The sequence below is a fragment of the Musa acuminata genome, chromosome BXJ3-3 (genome assembly GCF_036884655.1).
Source record: "Musa acuminata AAA Group cultivar baxijiao chromosome BXJ3-3, Cavendish_Baxijiao_AAA, whole genome shotgun sequence".
Taxonomy (NCBI): domain Eukaryota; kingdom Viridiplantae; phylum Streptophyta; class Magnoliopsida; order Zingiberales; family Musaceae; genus Musa; species Musa acuminata.
Window position 1 is genome coordinate 9,960,275 of NC_088351.1, and position 25,002 is coordinate 9,985,276.

At 42.7% G+C, this 25,002-nt stretch overlaps 1 protein-coding gene and 1 long non-coding RNA gene across 4 annotated transcripts; both read left to right on the forward strand.

Moving 5' to 3' along the window:
* The first annotated feature begins 719 nt into the window (after window positions 1-719).
* LOC135634310 (uncharacterized) lies at window positions 720-19,378 on the forward strand. 2 transcript variants are annotated; one of them, XM_065144696.1, is made up of 7 exons: window positions 720-1,066; window positions 1,190-1,231; window positions 16,873-16,955; window positions 17,087-17,188; window positions 17,297-17,511; window positions 18,661-18,755; window positions 18,910-19,378. In XM_065144696.1, the coding sequence occupies exons 1-7, from the start codon at window positions 922-924 to the stop codon at window positions 19,146-19,148; spliced, it is 921 nt and encodes a 306-aa protein (XP_065000768.1). In that variant the 5' UTR covers window positions 720-921; the 3' UTR covers window positions 19,149-19,378. The 2 variants fall into 2 exon arrangements, with proteins under 2 accessions (XP_065000768.1, XP_065000769.1); XM_065144697.1 differs by having other exon boundaries at window positions 928-1,066; window positions 16,860-16,955; window positions 17,299-17,511.
* A 645-nt stretch (window positions 19,379-20,023) lies between these two features.
* On the forward strand, window positions 20,024-22,701 carry LOC135632717 (uncharacterized). 2 transcript variants are annotated; one of them, XR_010494762.1, is made up of 3 exons: window positions 20,024-20,168; window positions 20,377-20,551; window positions 22,098-22,701. It is a non-coding gene; the product is annotated as an uncharacterized LOC135632717 (long non-coding RNA). The 2 variants fall into 2 exon arrangements; XR_010494763.1 differs by having other exon boundaries at window positions 20,024-20,150.
* The last annotated feature ends 2,301 nt before the right edge of the window (window positions 22,702-25,002 follow it).

The following is a 25,002-nucleotide window of genomic DNA, read 5'->3' on the forward strand; positions in this document are numbered from 1 at the left end:
GTCATTCTATTTCATGTGTCATCTCAATTTCGAATAACATTGTAAATATCCTAAATTTATTGAAAAATTTTCAGGACAGGGGAGGTTTATGTTTCACCATCAAGGAAGTCTTAAAGATGATCTCTACATACTACTTGACCTAATTGTTGGAAAGTAAGTTGTATCGTCTAAAATAATAGAATCATGCTCGAGCAAGTAATTTGATATTGGTTAAAATATAGTCGATAAATTCTGTAGAGATACTCAGATTGGCTAAAGTGTTAGTTATCATGTTCAACTCCAGTGTAAGTGTCATATACGATGTAATCAAAATTTTTAATAAATTAAAAAAATATATTTGGATAATAGTAATAATCATAAATTAAACTACTAGCTGTCCATTAGCATAATAATTTTAAAATTTAACTTGATATTAATGTCATTTTAAAAACTATTAGATAACATAAGGATCAAATAATTGGTAAAAGTACTAAGGGATACAAGTCAACAGGAATGACATATATGAAATGTCATTTTATATGCGAGATATATGTATATATATACACTAATTCCAAACATGGTAAAAGGACCTAAAGTAAAGAGCATACTTTAATCCTAGGTGGCTAGATGGACGGTGATGATCGTGCCCATCGTTAAGGTCCGACGGCTCCGCTTCATTTCCCTCCCCGAACGCCGACAAAACCCTCCGTGGTACTCTTCTTCCACTCTACTCTTTTCTACTTTAAAGGGTCGATCTTTGACCGGAAGATGTGACCTTCGATCACGGGAAGGATTAAAGACGCCCTCTTTGATTCGATCTTTGTTCCCGAGCACATGTAATCGGATGTCTTTGTTCGTCTTTTGCTTTTTCTTTATTGTTGAGTCGTTTGATTTTTCGTCGATTGGACTCTTGGCATCGAGAGAGCGGAAAAGGGGGGGGAGATGAGTGTCTCGATCTCGGTTATGACTTTTAATCTCCACGAAGGGGATCAGCCTAGCGAAAGCCCCAATTCGTGGGAGAAGCGGAAGGATCTCTGCGTGAGTGTGATCACCAGCTATTCCCCTACCATCCTTTGCACTCAGCAAGGTGAGTTCTTGATAGATCTGCGCGGATCTAGGTACTGATACTTGTGTGGAACTCTTATTGTTTTTCCTTTTTGTATTAAAAGGAGGTTTTTTCATTTTTCTATCTTTGTTGGTTGTTTTGTAGGCTTGAAATGGCAGTTGGAGTTCTTGCAGCAGTGTCTGCCAGGTGATTGTTAGATATGTTATATCATTTCTTCATCCGATACACTAAAATTCTTGCGTACTGTTATGTTAGATTTCCTTTTCGCTGCTCTACTGGTCACAAGATTGCTACAGTATTGTTCTTGCTTATATCTTTAATGATTCTGGAAGCACTTTGTTGAATCACATAAAAGTTTCATTGTTATGCAAATATGTACCGATTTGTTTCTTAATTGTGCCAAAATATGCCATTTCACATTTCTGTAATTACGGTGATGATACAAGATTTCGCTAATGATCAGGTTAACGACTTTAATTTGTTAATTCTTTGTGTTAATGTGGCAGTATGGCAGAAGTTAATTCTGCCTCATGCTCTCAGCGTACAGCTCTGCACTGTTACTAATGTGTTGCCATTGTTATGTAACATCATTGTGGATCATCTTAGATGATGCAAGGGTGCATAACTGTTATAATTTCATGATATTTGGTACTCAACACAAGTGTATGATGGTGTTATTTTAGAATGAAAAATGTCTATTTGGAGTAGGAGTGTAGGAGAACCGTGGTTTTTTTTTTTTTTCAATTTGAATCATTATGCTCAACTTCTCATTTGCAGTCTGATCTGATTTTTCGATTGTAACCCTTCTATTATCATAAGTGCCTCAGTGTCACAGACTTAACTGGTTCTACCTAATTCGTGCGGTACCCTTGTATGTTCATTCGCAAAGGGTCAATCTTTCTAAAACCTCTTATAGTCCCTTAAGGACATGCAAAAGAGAAGACGAGTTAGAATAAGCGTTTATCTCGGGATCCAACAAGCAACCATTTTAGGAAACACTTGATAGGCAACGCAAATTATAAATATAGACTTCGCAAGTTCTAAACGGTCGTGCGACAAAGGGTCCAAGGTTGTTCGTCATGGCCGAAAGTCCCCACAAGTGCCAACATGACACTGCTATGGAGCAAGACAACAAACCAGCCCTAGACACTACCCTAAAGGCCCAATCAATCATGTGTCACCCGGGTAGCTCCTGGGTGCTGTGCTAGTTGACATTCCGCACCACTCTATGGAGCTAGAAGACCCTCAAAATTGATGCCTGTATGGTATGTTTCTGGATAGTTTTGCCTCTATCTGACGGTTACACCAACCAAAATGGGGTTGTCAAACCTATTGCAAGCCTTATACATATTGTGCAAAGCATAAATAAAATCGAAAGACACAGACATACATGAGCATTACATTGAACACTCTGTTTACAGCTTTGTTCATGATATTCTCTCCCACTTATTCCTTCGATGCCCTCGTCGAAGCCTTTGCAAACGCTACATCTCCTCGCATTTATTGAATCTTTAATCTTTTGCTCCAATTATAATGTGTCTTTTGGCTTCCAACTGCTCTCCGTTGCTTTTGTTAAGTAGTTGAATTTTGATCCACCATGTGGCTTCAACTTGCCAATGACTCTAACTTTAGTGTGGGGTCGATCGAGTTGTGTTGATCCTTATTGGTTCTTGCGGATCCTTCAGATGAAAGAAATTTTCTTATTATACGTTAGTCTCTCAAACGTCTTACATCGCTTAAACTGGGTGGATGTCTATTGGAGCTTTAACGAGTGTCGAAACTTTAAAGTTTTTGAGGCATTCCTCCGTAAAATTTGCTCATCGATTCCTCTTCTACGTAGTTATCGCCTTCAAGTAGGTTTGCATCACCTCCTTTTTTATTGTCATTCTGTTGGGAAATGAAGCGGACAGACAATCTACTCTTGGTAGCACCGATCGCCATTGGTGAAGATTTGACAACTGTTGCCTTCCACTTTCTTTGAAGGGTCTTTGAACATGTGCAGAGTTTTTCTGCTAAATAAATAAGTGAACTGGGGCACTCGGTTTCTCCCATTCTCTTAAAAGTTGAGAAGACAAAGATTACTCGACTTCGCTCGCCTCCTCAAGGGTTATACTCCATGCATCGAGCTAGTTACTAACCTTCGCTTGCTCTTTATTCACACTTCTGAAACACCTGAAGTGTTTGCACTCCTTGTGTTGAGTTAGCTAATATGATTCGCCTTCTCATTGCCATCAAACTTCTGAACTGCAAGAAGTTTTGCCCGAAAAAAGCAAAAGTTTGCCCCGACTTCGAGCAAGTCTTCAATAGTTTTGGTCTAGAATTGTACCATCTTCTCCATCATTTTTTTGTGGCCTACTCTGAATAGAAAAGGTACAGTACCGCATACTGCCTACTTTGTTCCATTGTCGAGCACTTCTGCATTGACCCAAAGTCCCTCACTTTCGGCTATTTTAATGAGAAGCCCATTGACATCGGTCATACGAAGTTCCCTAGCCTCTACCCTTCAACCTTGTCTTGGTACTTGGAGTTTGCCTCTGCATTCTCCACCTCTTCGACCCCTTTCACGACCAAGCACTCTCCCTCCATGAGAGTAGGAGATCGATGACTCTACGGAAGTCTCGCCTTTACGGCACCATAGCGCTACAATGCCCATTGCCCTACTATCCATCGTCTCGTATCTGTGTCCTTTTCTTCGCGATTGGTAAATCTGCCTTTACGGCACTGCGACACTCATCCAAGTCCACCTCCATTCTAATTGATGCTTGGTTTTGGGTAACTAAGTCCCTCTAAACCTATTGTCGCTTCCTCGCCCCTTTCAACCACCTACTTCAATACCTTTGTATTCTCCGAGCAGTTCCCTTTGGTCGATAGAAAGACATATTGCAACTCTCATATATGGCCTCTGCCATCATGTTATAGGGCTCACGTCGATTCTATTCTCCTTTGCTTTATTGTCAGTAACATTTGCTTACTCGACCTTATCTTCTGATTTGTCGGGCTCTCTTAAGTGAATATGAGTTCTGGAGCAGTCAAACTCTCCAGCTGCTCCGATCATACCTCTGTATAATTAAGTCCCCCCATGGGACTCACTAGTACTTGGACTCGAAATTTTCCCTTGGTGGTACACAAGCCCCCTATGCTGATATAACAAAGGCTTTCATCCGATGCAAAATTCGATAAACGCATTGTCACACACTTAGCTAGTTTTGCACTAAGTCGTGCGACACCCTTGTGTGTTCGTCCGCAAAGGTTAGCCTCCCTGAAATCTCTTATGGTCCCTTAAGACCTACAAAAGAGAAAACGGGTTAGAGAAAGTGTTTTACTCGGGATCCATAAGCAATCATTTCAACAAACACTTTATAACCAATGCAAATTACAAATAGACTTCACAAACTCTAAACGGTCGCACAACAAAGGGTCCATAATGGTCTACTACATATCCAAATCCCCACAAGTGCCCACATAACATAACCTTTGTTTGCAAGCCTAAGACGACCACTAAAACAAAATAAAATGGGGTTGCTAAGCCTACTATTAGTCGTTTACATGTTGTGCAAAGCACGGACATACATGAGCATTACATCAAACACCCCGTTTACAGTTTTGTCCGTGGCATTCTCTCCCACGTATTCCTTCGATGTCCTTGTTGAAGCTTTTGCAGACGTTGCATCTCCTCGCCTTTGATGGGTCTTCAATCTTTTGCTCCAGTTGCAATGTGCCTCTTGGCCAACTGCACTCCGCCGCTATTGTTCAGTAGTCGAACTTTGATTCGCCATGCTGCTTCAACTCGCCAATGACTCTGACTCTAGTGTGAGGTTGGTTGAGTTGTGCTGATCCCTATTGTTTCCTACGGATCTCTCAAATGAAGGAAAAGACCATCCTTAGTATGCGTCGGTCTCTCAAATACCTCATGCCCCTTGAACTAGGTGTGGATGCTTGTTGGAGCTTTAACGAGCATCGCCTCGCAAACTTTAAAGTTTTTGGATCCATCGTAAAATTTGTCCATCGATTCTTCTTCCACTTAGTCATCACTTCCAACTAGGTTCGCATCACTTCCGCTTTCGATTGGCATTCTATTGGGAAATAAAGCGGATAATCTACTCTCAGTAGTACTGATCACTATTGGTGAGGATTTGACAACTATTGTCTTCCACTATGTTTCTTCGAAGAGTCTTTGAATCTGTGCAAAGCTCATTTACTGGATAGATAAGAGAATTAGGGTTCTCGGTTTCGCCCATTCTCTTAATAGTTGAGAAGGTAAACGTTACTTGACTTCACTCGCCTCCTCGAGAGTTGTACTCCATACATCGAGATGATTACTAGCTTTCGCCCACTCTTTTGCTCACACTTCTGAAGCACTCGAAGTATTTGTATTTCTTGCGTTGAGTTAGCTACTGTGATTCACCTTCTCAATGTCATCGAACTTATGAAATGTAAGAAGTTTTCATCCAACTTGAAGCAAGTCTCTAATAATTTTAGTTACCTCTAGGATTGTACCATCTTCTCCATCATCTTTGTCGCCTACTCCTCTGAGTCGCAAAGGTACAACACCGTGTACTGCCTATTTCGTTTCTTGGTTGAGCACTCTTGCATCGACCCGAAGTCCTCCATTTTTGACTATCTTGATGAGAAGCTTGTTGATACCGGTCTTACGAAGTTCCCTGGCCTTTGCCCTTCAGCCTTGTCTTCGTACATAGAGTTTGCCTCTACATTCTCCACCTCCTCGACCCCTTTTACGACCAAGCACTCTCCCTCCATGAGAATAAGGGATCGATGATTTCACGGAAGTCCCACTTCTACGGTACTATGGCGCTGTCATGCTTATGGCCCTATTATCCGTCACCTCGCATCTGCATCCCTTTCTTCGCGATCGGTAGATCTGCCTCTGTGGCACTCTGTGGCACTATGACACTCCTTCGAGTCCATCTTCATTCTAATCGATGCTTGGTTTTGGGTAACTAAGTCCCTCTGGACTCGTCGTCGCTTCCTCGTCCCTTTTAATCCCCTACTTTAACACCTCTGTGTTTTCCGAGTAGTTACCCTTGGTCGATAGAAAGACAAACTGCAACTCTCATACATGGCCTCCCACCATCATGTTGTAGGGTTTACACCGATTCTGTTATCCTTAGCTTCCTTGGTAGCAACATTCGTTTACTCGACCTTGTCCTCTGACTTGTCATGCTCCCTTAAGTGAATATGAGCTCTGGAGTAGTCTAACTCTCCAATCGCTCCGATTATACCTCTGCATGGTCAAGTCTCCCCCCATGGGACTCACTAGTACTTACATTCGAAATTCCCCCTCGGTGGTACACAGCCCCCATATGCTAATGATCAAAGCTTTATCCGATGCAAAATTCGATGCACGCACGGAAGACCCGCCTCTGCGATACCATGACATTTACTCCTTGAATACATAGCATTTCTTGTCGTCGTGTTGTTCCCTCTTTGCAAGACGTCAGGACTTGTCCGTTGCTCATTTTCAATCTAATCAACTTTCTGTTTTACAGGTCTTTCGGGACCTGTACGAGGTTGCGACTAGGCTGACCCTTTGCGGACGCGTATGTTGCAAGGGCGCCTAATGACTTAAGCAATCCTAGCTAAGTCCGACAAGTTGGCGCAAGGGTGCTTCGCGACTTAGTCGCAAAGGTGCCTCACGACTTAGGCAATTCCAACTAAGTCCGTGATATCGTGGTATCAAAGCGGGCAAGCAATTCGAGCAAGCAGCGAAGGAACTTCGCAATTTTACCGTGGCAAAGCATCGTGGCGAATCAAGCAAGGCAGGGCAAGCCAGACCTTTGCCCCAAGCAGCTGCAGGTAGGCTGCAAGTGCAAACTCGCTCTCATGTCGTTGGAGCCGCTTTGGAGGATCGTGGCAGCGAACATGATGAGCGAGACATTGGCTACTCTCCACGAGCGGAGGAGGCGTAATCTAGAGCGCCAACCGGGAAGAAGAGCCATAAGGAGAGACTTATAGCGGTGGAAACCCGCTTGGACGTTCTTAAAGCGTGCTTGGAGGAACTCTACCAAGGCCAACGAAGGCTTCTTGGGGTAGAGAGCTTGCAAGAAGAAGCTGAATCCCGAATCGACAAGGTCAAGGCCCTAGTCGATCGATTATCGGACGACACCAAAGACTCCGTGCAACATTTGCAGGAAGTCGTGGCAGAACTCACTTCCAGGGTGACCATGCTCACAAGGGCACTAAATGCAGGAGGAAGCAACACCTGCGTTGCGCTGCCACAAAACTTAAGGGCACCCGAGCCACATTGTTGTGGAGGTGCCAAAGATGCTAAAGAGCTCGAGAATTTCCTGTTCGACATGGAACAATACTTTCGAGCTACGAGGCTTGATTCTGAAGAAACCAAAGTTTTGATAGCAACCATGTATTTGAATGGGGATGTAAAACTTTGGTGGCGAACTCGTTGGGAGGAGATCCAACAAGGTCGTTGTCGGGTGGACACATGGGAGGACTTAAAGCGAGAATTGAGAACTCAGTTTCTACTTGAGAGCACAGAGTTCGTCGCAAGAAGGAAACTAAGACAACTCCGCCAAAGTACTTCCATTCGAGACTATGTAAAGCAATTTTCTGCACTAATGTTGGACATACATGACATGCCCGAGAAGGATAAGCTATTCAGCTTCCTCGATGGTTTGAAGCCATCAGAGCAATAAGAATTGCATCGAAGGAATGTCACCGATGTGATCGGGGCAATTGTTGCCGCAAAAAGACTCACCGACTATGTTTCCTCCGAGGACCCGGGAAAAAGGAAACAATCTTCAGGAAATCGCCCTCCAAAATATTCTCGTGGGAAGGAACCCAAGGGCGAACAGAGGAAGAAGAGTTCCCACGAAGGGCCAAGCTCAAAAGGCAAGGCCCCAAAACATGGTGGATGCTTCTTGTGCAGAGGGCCGCACATGGTGAGAGAGTGCCCACAGAAGCAAGCACTAAATGCCTTAGCAGCTTCTATTCATCCCCCTAAATCGGACAAGGGCAATGTTGCCGCTCTCAATTTGAGTAGTTCAAAATCCAACAGCGACGATGAGGAGTCGGAAGGTCCCCGGATGGGAGCAATGCATTTATTGAACGCTATACGGGGTCAAGTAGGGGAGAACATGAAGGCAAGGCCACAAAAAGTAGGAAGTAGCGAGCTGATGTACGTAGACATTAAGCTCAATGGCCAAACGACCCGTGCAATGGTGGACACGAGCGCTACCCACAACTTTATTGTCGATCGAGAAGCAAAGTGACTTGGGCTGATCTTGGAGAAGAACCCAAGTCGAATGAAGGCGATGAACTCAGAGGCCAAGCGAATCTCCGGGTTGGCAAAATGAGTTCCCATCAAGATCAGAAAATGGAGCGGGAGCACAAACATGATGGCGGTGCCATTGGACGACTTTCAAGTGATTCTTGGAATGGAATTCATGCATGCGGCGAAGTTGGTGCCAATGCCGTTCCTAAACTACATATGTATGATGGGAGGTGACGACCCCTGTGTGGTTCCCGTCTCTCAGAGAGGAACCAGGAAACCCCAACAGATATCGACATTACAACTGAAGAAAGGGGTACGAAATGGCAAATTAACATTCGTGACTGCTATAAAGCTAGAGCCACTCGACGAGAAGGCTATTTATGAACCTGCTGTGGTGGCGAACGTCCAAAAGGAATCAGATGTTGTGCCACCCAAGTTACCGAAGACCCTGCTGCCATGCAGAGGCATGGATCATCACATCGAGTTGGAGCCAAGAGTGAAGCCTCCAGTGAGACCACCCTACCGTATGGCCCCTTCAGAGTTGACAGAGCTCAAAAAGCGGTTATATGAACTTCTAAGCGGTGGTCTCATTCGCAGTTCTAAAGCACCCTTGGTAGCTTAAGTTCCTTTCCAAAAGAAATAAGATGGGAGCCTCCGATTATACGTCGATTTTCGAGCCATCAACAAAGTGACGGTGAAGAATAAGTATCCCATCCCGCTCATCACGGACTTGTTCAACCAATTGGGCAAAGCCAAGTATTTCTCTAAACTTGACCTCCGGTCTAGGTACTAGCAGGTGCGCATTGCTGAAGGCAACGAAGCGAAGACTACCTGCGTGACCAGGTATGGAGCATTTGAGTTCTTGGTTATGCCTTTCGGCTTAACCAACGCTCCATCCACGTTCTGCACTCTTATGAACCAACTATTCAAAGAGTATTTAGATAAGTTCGTGGTTGTCTACTTAGACGATATTGTCGTCTACAGCCAAACGCTCGAGGAGCATGTCGAGCACCTTCGGACAATTTTCAAGGTTCTTAGGGAGAAACTTTGTTCGTGAAAAGGGAGAAGTGCTACTTTGCTCAAACGGAGATTTTATTCTTGGGGCATCGAATCGGTGATGGTTCCATTCGAATAGACAAATCGAAGGTGCAAGTTGTTGCGGAATGGCGAACTCCAAAGAAGGTGCCAGAGCTGAGATCCTTCCTTTGTTTCGTCAACTACTATCGACGCTTCATAGCGGGGTATTCGAAATGTGCAACTCCACTGACAGAGTTGTTGAAGGAACAGCCTTGGAGGTGGTCTGATAAATGTGAAGCCGTGTTCTAAGATTTGAAGGTTGCTGTGTTGGAAGAACCGGTGCTCAAATTGTCGGACTATGGCGAGGCCCTTCGAAGTCCATATAGATGCTTCAGACTTCGCTATTGGGAGAGTACTCATGCAGGAGGGTCATCCGGTGGCCTACAAGAGCCACAAGCCCAACGAGACCGAGCAGCGGTATCCGGTGCACGAGAAGGAGATTACAGCGGTGGTCCACTATCTACAAGTTTGGCGACACTACCTTCTTGGATCGCGATTTGTGCTGAGGACAAGCAACATCGCTTTGAGCTATTTCCAAACTCAGAATAAACTTTTCCCAAAGCAAGCACGATGGCAGGATTTCGTGGTTGAGTTTGATATGGCAATGGAGTACAAGTCCGGAAAGGGAAATGTCGTGGCTGATGCATTGAGTCGGAAAGTAGAGCGTGTGAATGTCGTACAATTGGAGGACATAGGCCAAACAAGTCAGTTGCACTCCAACTTCCTTTTCAGGATCAAGGATGGACTGTACAGTGATCCTTAGGCAGTAACCCTAATGCAGCTCATCAAAGAAGGCAAGACACGACGATTTTGGGTCCAGGAGAGACTCGTTTACATAAAAGGCAATAGGGCTTATGTCCCTTGAGTGGACAATTTGAGGCGTGAGCTCTTAAGAGAGTGTCACGATTCCCTTTGGGTTGTACATCCGGGTATTCACATAACCTTGGCTCTCGTGGAGAGGGCCTTTTACTGGCCGAAGATGGGGATTGATGTGGAGGAATATGTTCGAACGTGCCTCACTTGCCAACAAGACAAGGTGAAACAGCGGAAGCCGGTGGGACTTTTGTAGTCGTTGCCCGTACTAGAAAGGCCGTGGGAGAGCATTTCCTTGGATTTCATATCAAGCTTGTCGGCAGTAGGGGGACTCGAATCGATACTCGTGTTGGTCGATCGATTTTCAAAGTATGCAACTTTTATTGCTGCACCCCTACACTGTTCAGCAGAGGAGGCAGCCAAGCTGATGATGAAGAATGTGGTGAAGTATTGGGGACTCCCGCACAATATCATCAATGATCGAAACGCTCGGTTCCTGGGACGATTCTGGACCGAGCTATTCAAATTATTGGGGTCTAAGTTATACTTCTCCACAAGCCTCCACCTCCAGACGGATAGGCAAACCGAAAGGATAAACTCGCTCCTGGAGCAATATCTTCGGTACTACGTGAGTGCCAACCAATGAGATTGGGTGAAGCTGTTGGACATAGCCCAATTCTCCTACAACTTGCAGCGGAGCTCTGCGTCCAACAAGAGCCCCTTCGAGATCATTACAGGACAACAACCGTCAACTCCTCACACCTTGGCTATCGGATATATTGAGAGTAGTCCGTCAGCATATCACTTTGCAAAAGAATGACATCGAAATGCAGATATTGCACGGACTTATTTGAAAAAGGCGGCCAAAAAGATGAAGAAGTGGGCCGACTTAGGAAGGCGACCGTAGGAGTTCAAAGTCGGCGATTTGGTGTTGGTGAAGCTCTAACCAGCATCACTCCAATTCTTTAGGAATAAAGTACACAAAGAATTGGTGCGCAAGTATGAAGGGCCTTTCCCAATTATCAGTAGGGTGGGCAACGTCTCCTACAGGTTGCAGCTGTCGTCGTGGCTCAAAATTCATAATGTTTTTCACGCCAGCAACTTGAAAGCCTACCACTCAGATCCGCAAGATGTTTCCCGAAGTTTTCTAACTTGGCTACCCCCCACCAGAGCCTCCTACGAGAAGCGAGTTGAAACCATTCTGGCAGATCGCAAGATAAAGCTACCCAATGGAGCTGAGCAGACCGAGTACTTGGTGAAGTGGCAAAAGCTTCCCCGAACTAAAGCCAGTTGGGAGCCCGAAGACACCCTACAACATGAAGAAGCAATAATCAACGACTACCAACAAGTGTCGACGAGGGCGTCGACAATTTAAGTGGGGGAGAATGTCACGAATGGTCGTTGCGCACCTACAACAACTTCGTTCAATGAATCATTCGTCGCTTTTACATGCTTGTACCGAGATATGACAGCATGTTTTGCCTTAGTTTTGCGTATTTTTGCTTGTAAAAATACATGTTCGAACAGGTTGCAGCGCTGCAATGCGACCGCTCGCCGCGTCGGGCCGAACTGCCCAAAACATCTTCGTTTTCGCGTGCCACGGCTTGTTTTCTGCAAGCCGCAGCTGCGCGCGAAACGTTAGCCATCTCAGCACCCTGGAACCCCCCGGGTGGCACAGGGCTGGATGGGGCTTCGGTATATTGTCGGGCATTGAAAAAAACTCTTCACAAGTTCACACGTTAACTTGACGGGAACTTCCTTTCGCGCCTGGCACCCGGTGAGCAGTTGTTTGTAGACTTGCAATTGTTTGTTCTACCTTCTAAAGTCCTTGTTTTCCTCCTTCCTCTCTTTTCTCCTGTGCGCACATGGTGCTTGCTGAATTGCTTGTAAAGCTTTCCTCTTTGCGAGACGTCGGGATTTGTCCGTCGCTCGTTTTTAATCTAATCAACTTTCTGTTTTATAGGTCCTTCGGGACCTGTACGAGGTTGCAACTAGGCTAACCCTTTGTGGATGCGTATGTCGCAAGGGTGCCTCATGACTTAGGCAATCCCAACTAAGTCCGAGAAGTTGGCGCAAGGGTGCTTCGCGACTTAGGCAACCCAAGCTAAGTTCGCGTCTTGGCCGCAAGGGTGCCTTAGGACTTAAGCAATTCCAGCTAAGTCCGTGACACTATGGAACGACACGATCCTGCTCTTGCCTTTACAAGAGTTCATGTCCTTGACCTCTGTCCAAGGAAAGCTTCATGCCTTCGCACCATATTCCATCTTCTATGCCAACTCCTTTCGTGCAGCTTGGGTACTTCACGAAGTTACACCCAAGTTGCTCTGCTCCCCGATTTGCATTGAGTTGATGATGGCCCTCGCGCCCACCATTCCATAGGTCAGTCCTCCGTTGAGTCTGATCTCCATATCGGCTCTAAGTGTGCCTTCATTTTGTATTGCCTTGAGTCGTTCCCCCACTTGATCTCACAATGCATCCACCAATGCATTACCTCATGCGAGATCATGCGATGACTCCTCGCCACTCACTCGGTCTGTTGAGCTTTGTGGGGTTGTTGTCTTGAGGTACTCAACATGTGCGGTCCGTTGTACATGATTCTCCCTTTGGAGAATCGGGACTTATCCTTCCAAAGTATCTGTCCCGTTGGAGCAACTTCACTCTTCGCATCTTTCCCTTTGGAAGTTTCGAAGACCACCATCCCTTTGGACTACTCCACCTTGCTGAACAAACTGTGCATTGTTCTACCCCTACAAATGCACTTGCTAGATTGAGACTCCTAGCCAATACAGCCCTTGCTGCACCCCTCAAGGCCTAGCATCATTCTGAACTCGCTGCATACTTCAACCTCCTACGGGCGTATCCTTCTCATGCCGAAGAGAGTTTCAATGCTCCACGGCGTCGAGTTTCAATCGCCTTGGGATGGCCACGAATATTCCATCGTCCACATACAAGCGCCCTTGCATGAGTATCGAATTATTTGAGTTAGCAATTCCCTTCACCTTTGCGAGCTTTGCATAACTCTTTCAGTCACTAAACAACTCATTCCACTTTACACGGTTTCATCCTTTACTAAGCGCCTTGCTTGCCTTGAGCACCATCAAGTATGGTTGCTAACGTCAAGCCGTCGCTCGAACTCAGCCATCGCAACCTTAGTGCGCTACGCATTCTTGCCAGCTTACTTGTTCTCGTAGTGCCTCTTGCGCGAAAGGTTGGCCATTCCTTTGAATGTCAATCTCAGATGTCCGCTCCTCTGAGCGACTCCTTTTCCCTATATCTTCATGCCCGTTTTCCCTAAACGGTCGCACGTGCTGGCTGCCCTTAATGCAACCCGGTTAGATCCCCTACGTTTACATGCCAAGTGTTTCTATGTGTGTTTGTCCCGCTCTGATACCATATGTCACGCACTTAACTGGTTTTGCCTAAGTCGTGCGGCACCCTTGCATATCCGTCCGCAAAGGTCAGCCTCCCTGAAACCTCCTATGGTCTCTTAGGATATACAAAAGAGAAAACGAGTTAGAGAAAGTGTGTCACTCGGGATCCACAAGCAATCATTTTAGCAAACACTTCATAGCCAATGCAAATTACAAACGTACTTCACAAACTCTGAACGGTCGCACAACAAAGGGTCCAAAATGGTCTACTATAGATCGAAATCCCTACAAGTGCCCATATGACACAACTTTTGTTTGCAAGCCTAAGACAGCCACCAAAACCAAATAAAATAGGACTGCTAAGCCTACTATTAACCCTTTTCATGTCGTGCAAAGTATGAACAAAGCTGAAAGACACGAATATACATGAGCATTACATCAAACACCTCATTTATAGTTTTGTCCATAACAGCATGGCAGACCCGCCTATGCGATATCGTGGCATTCACTCCTTGAATCCATAGCCCTTTTTGTCGTCATGTTATTCACCGAATTGGAGCTCCCGATCATACCTCTATATAATATAGTCCCTTGCGAGACATGTCCTGTGTGTGTCACATTGTCTCGAACTATTTCACCATAATCTGTTGCATTATGTGACCTCCTAGTGACATCTTCATTGCATTCTGATCCTTGTGAGATGAACTTAGATTGCGATCTCTCAATGTGTGACCTTTGCCAACACATCGTAGGGCCTTTGTCACCTCCGATTGTGTTCGCTCATTTGGCAATCGACATCCGTCCACCCACTCTCGGGTCACACCCGGACGAAGCACAACTCTAGGACAGTCTGTCGCCTAGTAGCTCTAAGTCCATTGATTTCGCTGAAATTGATGCGCCATTGAATGGATCCTGGGCCTTTGGCCCCCAACACAATCTCCGCTGCACACCACTTTCTTCGTGAGAACTCGAATAGTAGCACTGTGACATATTCTTCAAGAGTACCTACCTCTGCGTCCTCTTGCCCCGTGCTAAGGCCTTTGACCCCAACTTCACCTCCGTAAGTTGAGTTGCCTTAGTTCCTCTGTCAAATGTTTCGTTGAGATAAGGTGCATGTGTTTCGAAGCTCCCTTCGACTTTTGCACCATACAAGTCGAGTCCATTGCATCAAAATGAGGGACCCATGGAACAACATGATCCTGCTTTTGCTTTTGCAAGAGTTCATGTTCTTGACCTCTATATAAGGAAAGCTTCGTGCCTCCGCTCCAGGTTCTATCTTCTATATCAACTCCCTTCATATGGCTTCGGCATTTTATCAAGTTTCTCCACTCGGTTTGCATTAAGTTTATGGTGGCCCTCGCGACCACCATTCCACTGGTCAGCCCTTCGTTGAGTTTGATCTTCACATTGGCTCTATATGTGCCTTTGTTTGGTGTTGCCTTGGGTCGCTCCCCATTTGATCTTGCAAGACTTCCACCAACGCATTACCTCGTACGAGATCATGCGACGACTCCCCATTGTTCGCTCGGTCCGTTAAGCTTTATGGAGTTGTTGTCTTGAGATACCCCTCCTCAACATATGTGGTCCGTTGCACATGATTCTCCCTCTAGAGAACCAGAACTTATTCTTCCTGGATATATATCCCGTTAGAGTAACTTTTCTCTTTGCATCCTTCCCTCAGGAAGTTTTAGAGACCACCATTTCATTGGACTACTCCGCCTTGCTTAACAAAATATATATTGTTCCGCCCCCACGAACGCACTTGTTAGATTGCAGCTCTTCACCAATACAGCCCTCGTTGCGCCTCTCAAGGCCTAGCAACATACTAAACTTACTGCACACTTCAGCCTCTTATAGACGTATCCTTCTCATGTCAAAGAGAATGTTTCAATGCTCTATACCACCGAGTTTCAATCGCCTTGAGATGGCTACGGACAATCCATTGTCTGCATACAAGCCCTGTCATGAGTACCAAACTCTTCGATTTAGTAATTCCCTTCACCTCTGTGAACTTTGTACAACTCTTTCGGTTGCTAAGCAACTCATCCCACCATGCATGGTCTCATCTTTTGCCAAGCATCTGCTTGCCTTAAGCACCGTCAAGTTTGGTTGCCAACGTCGAGTCGTAACTCGAACTCAGCCATCCCAACCTTTTTGCACTACGCGTTCTTCCCAGCTCGCTTGTCGTCGTGGTGCCTCTTGTGCGAAGGGTTTGTCATTCCTCTGAATGCCAATCTCGAATGCCCGTTCCTCTAAGCGACTCCTTTCCCTACATCTCAATGCTTGTTTCTCCCAAATGGTCGCGCGTACTGATTGCCCTCAATGCAGCCCCGTTGAGTCCCCGACGTTTGCATGCTAAGTGTTTCTAAGTGTGCTTGTCTTGCTCTAATATCATCTGTCATGAACTTAGCTGGTTTTACCTAAGTCGTGCGGCACCTTTGCGTGTCCATCCACAAAGAGTTAGTTTCCCCGAAACCTCTTGTAGTCCCCTTAAGGATCTATCTAGAAAAGAGAAGACGAGTTAGAGAAGGCGTTTAACTTGGGATCCACTATCAGCCATTTCAGCAAACACTTGATAGACAATGCAAATTACAAATATAGATTTCATAAGCTCTGAATGATCGCACGATAAATGGTCCAAGGTGGTCCGCCGCAGCCAAAAGTCCCCACAAATGCTCACATGACACTAATGCGAAACAACGCAGCGAACCAACCCTAGACACTACCCCAAAGGCTCATATAGTCATATGCCACCCTCAGTAACCCTTGGGTGTTGTGCTGGCTGACACTTCGCACCACTCTACGGAGCTAGAAAACCCCCAAAATGACTGTCTGGATGGCTTGTTTTTGGGCAATTTTGCCTTTGCATGATGACTGCACACAACTTGCGTTTACAAGCCTGAAATGGTCACAAAAATCAACTAAAATGGGGTTGTCAAATCTACTGCAAGCCCTCTATATGCTGTGCAAAGCATGAACAAAACCAAAAGACACGAGTATACACGAGCATTACATTGAACATCTTGTTTATAACTTTGTCTGTGACATTAGGGCAAAAGGATGCAATTTAATTCCACTTGTTCTGTCTTGCTAGATTTTTCAACTGACATTTATGTTTGACATGGAGAGAGGCTGATAATATACCTTAGAAACAAATTTTCCTAATGTATTATAATTTATAACTTTTACCATTTTCTTTCAATCTTAACTGTGTATATGGGAATTATTTTGCTGACGACATTTGATAGCACATTTTTATCTCCGGAAATAAGCTCAGCTTATAGTGGTGGTTGTTTTCACTAACTAGTGTGAATATCCAGCATATGAACAATTTGGTATTTCAAGGAAAGGATCTCAAGACACCTCAGATGAATATTGCACAATCTTCTATGATAAGGACAAGGTTTATATTTATCCCTTGCCTTTGCTTCATTGGGTTTCTCATAGAATCTATTACTAAGAGAATCTATTACTTTCTGAGTTTTAGTAATCATGTCATTGTTGTCCCTGAACGATTTCTTGGATTTGATGAAGGTTGAGCTTCTTGAAGGTGGTACATTCTGGTTGTCAGAATCACCCTCTGTTCCAGGGAGCATGTCATGGGGAGCCACAGTGCCATGCATTGCTACTTGGGCGATATCCTCTCATAATTTGTTGTTAAAATATATTATAATCTTTGATATTTGATTGCGTGGAACCTGCAAACACTTTTTTTGCTATTTGTTACTTTGACCTGCTTTGCACACATTTCAACTCAAGAGAGTTGAGCCACCAGGATTCAGCTTCCAAATCGTGAATACAAACCTGGATGAATTCAGTCCTCGTGCACGTAGACGAAGTGCCTTGCTCACCTGGCAACACATAGCTTCTTTGCCACCAAACTTGCCTGTTGTATATTGTGGAGGATTTAATACTCAAAAGGAATCAACTACAGGGCGGTTTTTGCTCGGGAGATCCAGGTAAATTGTAAAACATGATGTGTACCCATCTTTGTAGGTTATGACATTTTTAAGCTGATCAGTTTATGGATTTGCGGTTCGAGTGATTCCTGTGAGTTTTTTTACCCATATTGCTGACTCAGTAAAAATGTCAATCATATATAATATATTTTTTTCTCTTTATAAGGGAATAGAGCATTATCAACTAATGAATTATTGTCTTTTGGATGTTGCAACTTCTAATCTGTTTTCACTCTTCTTATTCTCTTAAATGTTAGACTTGGTATTCATGATCCTCTAAAACATATGTGCTTCAACATCTATTTGGCTAGATTACATATGGACTGTGAATGTTTAGAAGTTATTTGCAAAGCAGAAAGTCTGCGTGTTGTTGATTTGAAAGTCATCTTTCTTCTAGATTGCCACTACAATCGGTCTGACTGTTTTGTCTGAATTGCTTCTAGCTTCAATCTTCAACTAAGATGTATGACGGTTGAATGATCAAGTGAGATGGTTTTATGTAGTAATGAATTTTTTTCTCCTATAGATAAGCTAGAGGTTTTATTTTGATTTTGTACTTTAATAAATGTACTTGAGAATTGCTCATCAACAAGGACTACATTATGAAAAATGATCATAATTTGTTAAAGCGGACTTGCATTTATTTCTTTTATTGATGAGGTACCATAGCCAGCGGTGACAATGAAATATCTAAATCAAATAGACACATTGAGTTCCATTGGGGGATGCTCTTCATGTCAATCCTTTGAAAACTAATTTTGAGTCTCTTCACGTTGGTATTTTCAGATTTAACAGCCAGCCAAGGACTCATTTTGCATTTTCTTTTTTCCTTCTATCTGTTAACACTCCCAAGTTGCTCGCGGTAAGAAATCATGTCCGACTCTTTCACTTGGGTAATATCTGGCTACATTTATGGCAACATCCTTGTTTCAGATTTGCTTATTTTGTGCCATCACCACCCAAGAGTTTATTTTTCTAGCTCTTTGTAATATGCACAAATGAGTCCCAAGTCTACCCATTGGCATTCCCAATATTGTTTTAGAGTGCATTGTAATGTTCAATCTTGTCGTTTGCCATAGTTTAATGCTTTTATCTTGTCTATTAAGTCAATCACTCATTAGGTAATTGTTTTTCATGATCTAATAACAGAGAGCATGGAGTCGTGGGCGATATGAGAGATGCTTGGCCAAATGCTCGGGTTCGGAAAAATATCTCTCTAATACGCACATATCATGGGTTCAAAGGTAAGCCATTTTATCTTCTTGATATTTTCTTTTGCTGAGCTGAGAAAAGATTTCATATTATCCACTTGACTGTCCTTTAAATTTTCCCACCAAGATAATCAAAGAGCTCGGTAGACATTCTCTAGCATTTATTCATCACAGTATGGTCTTGCAGGTGACAAACAAGGTGCTTTGGAATTCCTAAAGCTGATCTTTAGAGCTCTTTGCCTCTGCTGGGATCGCCAGACTCAGGATTTGCATGTCGACTGGATCCTGTTCCGAGGGCGGTCACTGGTTCCTGCATCCTGTGAAGTCGTCAACGATAACATAGACAGCTTCTACCCATCATCTCACTATCCCATCTTCGTGGAGTTCATGCTTCCACGCAACGTGCGGTTCGTCGAGACATCATAAAAAAAGATTTGTCACTTTCATTTCATGTTACGTGCTCTTTTGCCTTCTTTTTTTTCTCTTCTTTTCTGAATCCAAACTTTAAGCTTGAAAGTTCACCCAGAACACCAGAGTTGTATTGCCCCATGGGCGATCTACTTATCTAATGTAGGGTTCTGCTTGTTGTTTCCATGCCCCCTCAAATTAAGTGCCCTAATAATAAAATGATTAAACATAGCTTATTGTTTCTTTAATTTAGTTTGATCAATAGTTGTTGTGGCTTGTATTAGCAGTGGTTTGATCAATGGCTTTTAGTAATTGCTAAAAGGGATCATTTGTTTGTGAGAATTCATATCCAAACATGTAGAGACAGCCAATCCTTCCTTGTATCTGTGTTCTAAAATTGTGTATTTATTTCTATAATTTAAAATTTCCTAACATATCTCCATAAAACTTTAAATTTTACATAAACGTACATATATATTACGTTAATTTTCTAAAAAAATCCTAAAAACGTTATATTGTATTATATTATATATATATGTATATGTATATATATATATATACATATATATATACATGTATATATATATATGTATGTATATATATATATATGTATGTATATATATATATGTATGTATATATATATATATACATATATATATGTATATATATATATGTATATATGTATATATATATATATGTATATATATATATACATATATGTATATATATATATATACATATATGTATATATATATATATATACATATATATATATATATACATATATATATATATACATATATACATATATATATATACATATATATATATATATATACATATATATATATATATATACATATATATATATATATATACATGTGTGTGTTACGAATAACGAGCTGCAGCATTTGGAGTCGAGAAAGGGAGGGGGCGAAGAGGAGGATTCACGTCTTTGTTAGAACCCTAACAAGGAAGACGATCGCTCTTGAGGTTGAGAGCAGAGACACCGTCGACGAGGTCAGATCTAAGATCCAGGTCCCTTTCTTGACTCCGACGGAAACCCCCTCCGATTTGCTCCAATTTAACCCTTTTCTCTTTTGATCTTTTTGTCATCCAATCTTTGTCCTTTTCTTTTCTATTCCTTCGCAGATATCATGAAATCGTGTGTTCTTGGCTTTCGTCACGCTCTGGTAGTTGCTACTTTTCGTTGCGTATTTAGCTTGTTTTCCTCGTTTTTCCGCAGAGAGGAGAATTCATGTATACGTTGCGATGGTCTTCTTGAACGGAACTTGGAATGCTAATTATGTCTTCAAGTCCATTCAAGAATTCATCTTGAAGCAATTATATATTGTCGTTGTTGCAGCCATTCAAGGATAAATTGGCCATGAGAGGTTTCTTCCTCAGACATTTCGATAGAGGTAGATAGCAAAGTGCACAGCTATCATGTATACTTCAGTTCGCTATACGAGGCATCATTTCATGTTAGGTGATACTGTTGGATTCATTATTTTGGCATTTCAGAGCTTCCTGCACCAGCACTTGTTGTCTTGTGTTCTTGGTGACTTTATCATAGAACTTTACGATTTATGTCTAATTTGCAAAGAGGCCATGTCAAATTAGATGCTAGTTGCATAAGTTCCAAACCTAACCAACATATGTTCTCGGAGGAAGCTGAGTCCGGTAACTGTCACAACGGAATTTTTTTTTTTTTTTTGCAATATAATATGTTCTGTCAAAATAACAAAATAATGAAGGGAAAAAATTAGAAGAAGTAATACGATTGCCGATGGACACACATTTTTTACACATGGACATCAGAGAGACATTAACGTCTCAATATGTCAATCTGCTGTTAACTATTTTGATTCTCCACTGTTGTGATTGTGAAGGTCAATTGTGGAAGATAAGTGTTTGCTATATTTGAAAATTTGTTAATCAATGTGCTTTTTTTCATGACTAAGGAAAATATTTAAAAAGTTAGGTATCAACTATAAAACATTTAATTTCGAAATTTCCTATGCATGAAGTATTGTTTCATGCATTAGTACTTATTTTGGTATTTAAGAGTTAGAAAGAATTTTAGAAACTGATGATATTAGCAGAAGCTCTCTTGGAGTGCTCTTTTAAACTCTGTATCTCTTGAATACGTCCTTGAGTGATGAATCTTTTGTTTTTAGTTATGTATCCTTGTTTATTATTTTTAGGGTGGTGATCTTTTTGTATCCCTTTGTGATTTTAAACTTGATGGTGAGCTTTCTTTTCGATCTTATTAAAGTTTTATCATGAGTTTGTTCCTTTCTTACTATCGGCTTTCTTCCGAAATCCATTCTGCATTATTTTCCAATATCAATATCATAATCTCAGCACTCGAATCTATCTATGGCACACATGGGAACACTGTAAGTTGGATAAAAGTTTAGGGCAACAATAAACCCTTGCACCGATGATATAAGGCCATTGGTTTCTTATTATACATTGACCAATTTATCCACTGAATCTATTGTGGATGCATCAATCAGTTCCTGCAAAATTTGTCTGTCTTGTACCAGACTAGTGTTTCCAGATGTCTACATAATAGTCATATTATTTCCTACAATCTGATCTTTGGTGAACCAGAAGTAATCATGATTGATGGCAAACATGAGATATCAGGGAACTAGAATCAGTGAGCTCAGCGCATATCTATATTTGATCTTGATGTCCTGAATGATAAAAATGAAATAGAAAGAAGAAGATTGTATTGATTGAAACAATACACAATACTCCATATTTATACATGTTTAGAAGAGAGAATTTTTCTCAAATAGATTTATGATATCTTATCATGTAGTTAGGGAGATCTTGACTATTGTTATCACGGGAGATCTTGATTGTTATCACCCAAAAGTTAGTATTATAGGAATTAACCTGCTTTTACCTGATAAAGAATTACTTTTATCTATTAATTAGTTTATTCTGGTGCAGGCAGGACAAGGAAGGCATTTCCTCGGATTAACAGAGATTTGACTTTTGCCGGGAGCCAGCTGGAGAGCCAGCTGGAATATGGTCGAAACACTTGCGGATTACAATACTTAAAAAGGTGTCTACATTTCATCTGATTCCGAGGCTTAGGTTTGGAATGATAACAAAGGCAAAGACTTTAACAGGAAAAGAGATTGAAAATGGGCATTGAACCCACATACACTGTTTGTAGGATCGAGGAATGGGTTGGGGTGATAGGGAATACCCAACTTTCTTTTACTTTGATCACCTGGGCTCATTAGATGGACCACGGACCAATTGGTACCATGTGGTTCTCAAGAACTGCTGGTTTACTAAGGCCAAGTGAATCGTACTTACTGCTGGAATTGTTATAAAAGGGGAGAAAATAGACATGGTGAGTGAAATAATATGCTCATAGGTTTGTCGAGAAATTGCTACCTCGAGGGTTACTTTGTAAACACAAGATATTAGTATGTGCAACTTAAACCATTCGATGTCTGAGTCGACAATCATATTAGCAACAATGTATTAGCCATTCAATGTCTGAACACAAGATATTAGCAATGTATTTGCTACTCGTTTCCTACAGAGTATCCTTGACTATTAGAACAATTTTTGCCACTTTAAGTTAATGGTTTCAGCATATAATCGATCCGTTGAGTTGGATTTCCAATGACAAAACACTTTTTAAGATACGTAGAATCATATGTTGGATGCCAAATCTTTAGCTGTTGCAACTCAAAACACTGATCAGTTGCCTGCAACACCTCTTCATGGAATTATATCAACACAAATAATAGTCGTAGCCTACACATTTGTTCAAACACAATAGAAAACCTCCTATTTTTTCCTCCTTTTTGAAGAACATTAAGGTGTAGGATTCAGTGTGACAAAGCACAAAACAAAAGAAAAGGAGCAAGCGACTGAGATATTTATATCTTGTAGGTTCATCTTGTCTTCCCTACATACACCAAGTTGATGGATCTCTAAATATTGAAGTCATGATAAAATGCAAATGGATCATCCAATGCAAATCAAAACCAGAAGCGTACATCACCTCCTCCTTTATCCCCAAACAGTGATGTGACCTGCTCAGGTGGTGGCAACTGGAGACCATCACTTGATCCATCAGATTCTTCCCGTAGGACTAGTTTATCTCTCCCCAGTCTAATCACTCTCCCAAATCCAACTCCCACCCCCTTTGGTAATGCTGCACATCCCACCTGCGCACCTTTGTTTTTGCTCCCTCTTAAAAGCAGCATCTACACAAGTCATAATCCTATACCAGTCTCCTTTTCCTCTTCAAGATACACTGGTGAAAAGATACCCTCTCCAACCAATGCCACAGCTTATTCCCACCACATTCCATCCCTCCCTCGGGCCACAAATGAATGCCTCAAGGTGGCTTCTCCTAGGGGGAGGAGGGGTGGTGGTGGTGCTTGCTTGCTACAAATATTATATGTGGCGTGGGAATGAGGATAAAGGCATGGATAGAACTGGACACGTTTCTAGTGTTGATTGGGAGCTCTGAGCTGAGCTAAAGCAAGACACATGGCTCCCCCCTTGCCTGCTTTTATTTGCTTTCACCAATTTTTCTAGTTAGGGCAGAAAGGTCTCCAACTTTCTTTGCCTTAAACTTATGCAAAGTGATCACTGCTGCGGCATCTGTTTAGGTGCCAAAGCTAGATTGGCAAGATGGAACAATGATGGGGTGTATAAGCGGTTGATGTTCCTTTAGCAGTACTTTTATCACCTCCTCTGTGATCTCAGTACTGTTTTCTCTTTGAAGCCCTTCTTTGCAACTTTAAGGATGCATAGAAACCTAATTAATTAAAGCTCTCTCCTCTTTAGTTCATGCAACAAGAATGAGGTTTCTTTTTGGTGGTGCACTTCTTGGTTACATCAACCTGAATGACCTTCATGCCAAAGGAGTATACGTCCGGAGAGTATCTAAAGAGGGATTACAATGTCTCACCCTAGTACGAGTCTCGTCAATTAGACTTGCTTTAGTCTCACTCCCTGCACCTCGCATGCATGCGGAGGTGAAAGAGAGTGGCTCGACAGGCATTGCAACGCCACCGTGTGTGACTCCACCGAGGGATTGGTCTTCCCAAAATAGAACAAGCATGATGCAGAATCTTAGGCCACGCTGCCCGGGGAGAAAGCAATGTTCCCAAGGCATGACCCACTCACAGGAGGAGGAGGATGAAGAAGAGTTTAGATTGGAGGAACAATGATCACTTCACTTTTCTGTGAAGAACAAGTAGATGTGCGAGCGTGAGTAGAGCTTAGAGGGAATCATAGGATGCCAGCTTTGTTCCCTGGAATATTAGTTTAGCGATTGGATGGTGGCGTTCCTGCTGGAGAAGAAAAGATTATGCGGTGGATGACGCAGAGAGAGAGAGAGACAGAGAGGGTTTTGGTATCACGTCCCTTGTTGTCTTCTCGGGTCGTCCTGGATTCCCAGCCGAAGATGCCTTCTCCGAGCTTGAGGAGCGGCAGATAGTTTCATGTCACGCATGATTAGCGTCCCATCTACGTACTTCCCGTGCAGTGGCTGCATAATGCGACGCCCGGCGAGTCAAAGATAACTCGATCCCGGCGGAGACCCTTTTTTGGCCTCACACCCTCCTCTGCGAGAGAGAGAGAGAGAGAGAGAGAGAGAGAGAGGCTTGTTTTGGCTCCATATATTGATAGGACTCCTCAAGCAATGGGGCCCACCTTCGACCGGATCTGATTGGCCAAAAGATGTATTGGCAATTTTAGCAGGATGACAACTTCGTTTAGGTATTAAGTCCAATTTTAGCAGATTTTTTTGTTTGTTTTAGAAAGGGGATTTTAAGTGGGTTAAGAGAACCAAAAAATAGGACTCAAGTGGACCAAAAAA

What these genes read in the sequence shown, in the direction of transcription:
- LOC135634310 (XM_065144696.1), top strand. Translation starts at nt 922, where the DNA reads ATGAGTGTCTCGATCTCGGTTATGACTTTTAATCTCCACGAAGGGGAT. An exon ending in CTTGCAGCAGTGTCTGCCAG is followed by an intron (nt 1,232 to 16,872) that starts GTGATTGTTAGA and finishes GTGAATATCCAG; the next exon opens with CATATGAACAATTTGGTATT. An exon ending in CATGCATTGCTACTTGGGCG is followed by an intron (nt 17,189 to 17,296) that starts ATATCCTCTCAT and finishes CCTGCTTTGCAC; the next exon opens with ACATTTCAACTCAAGAGAGT.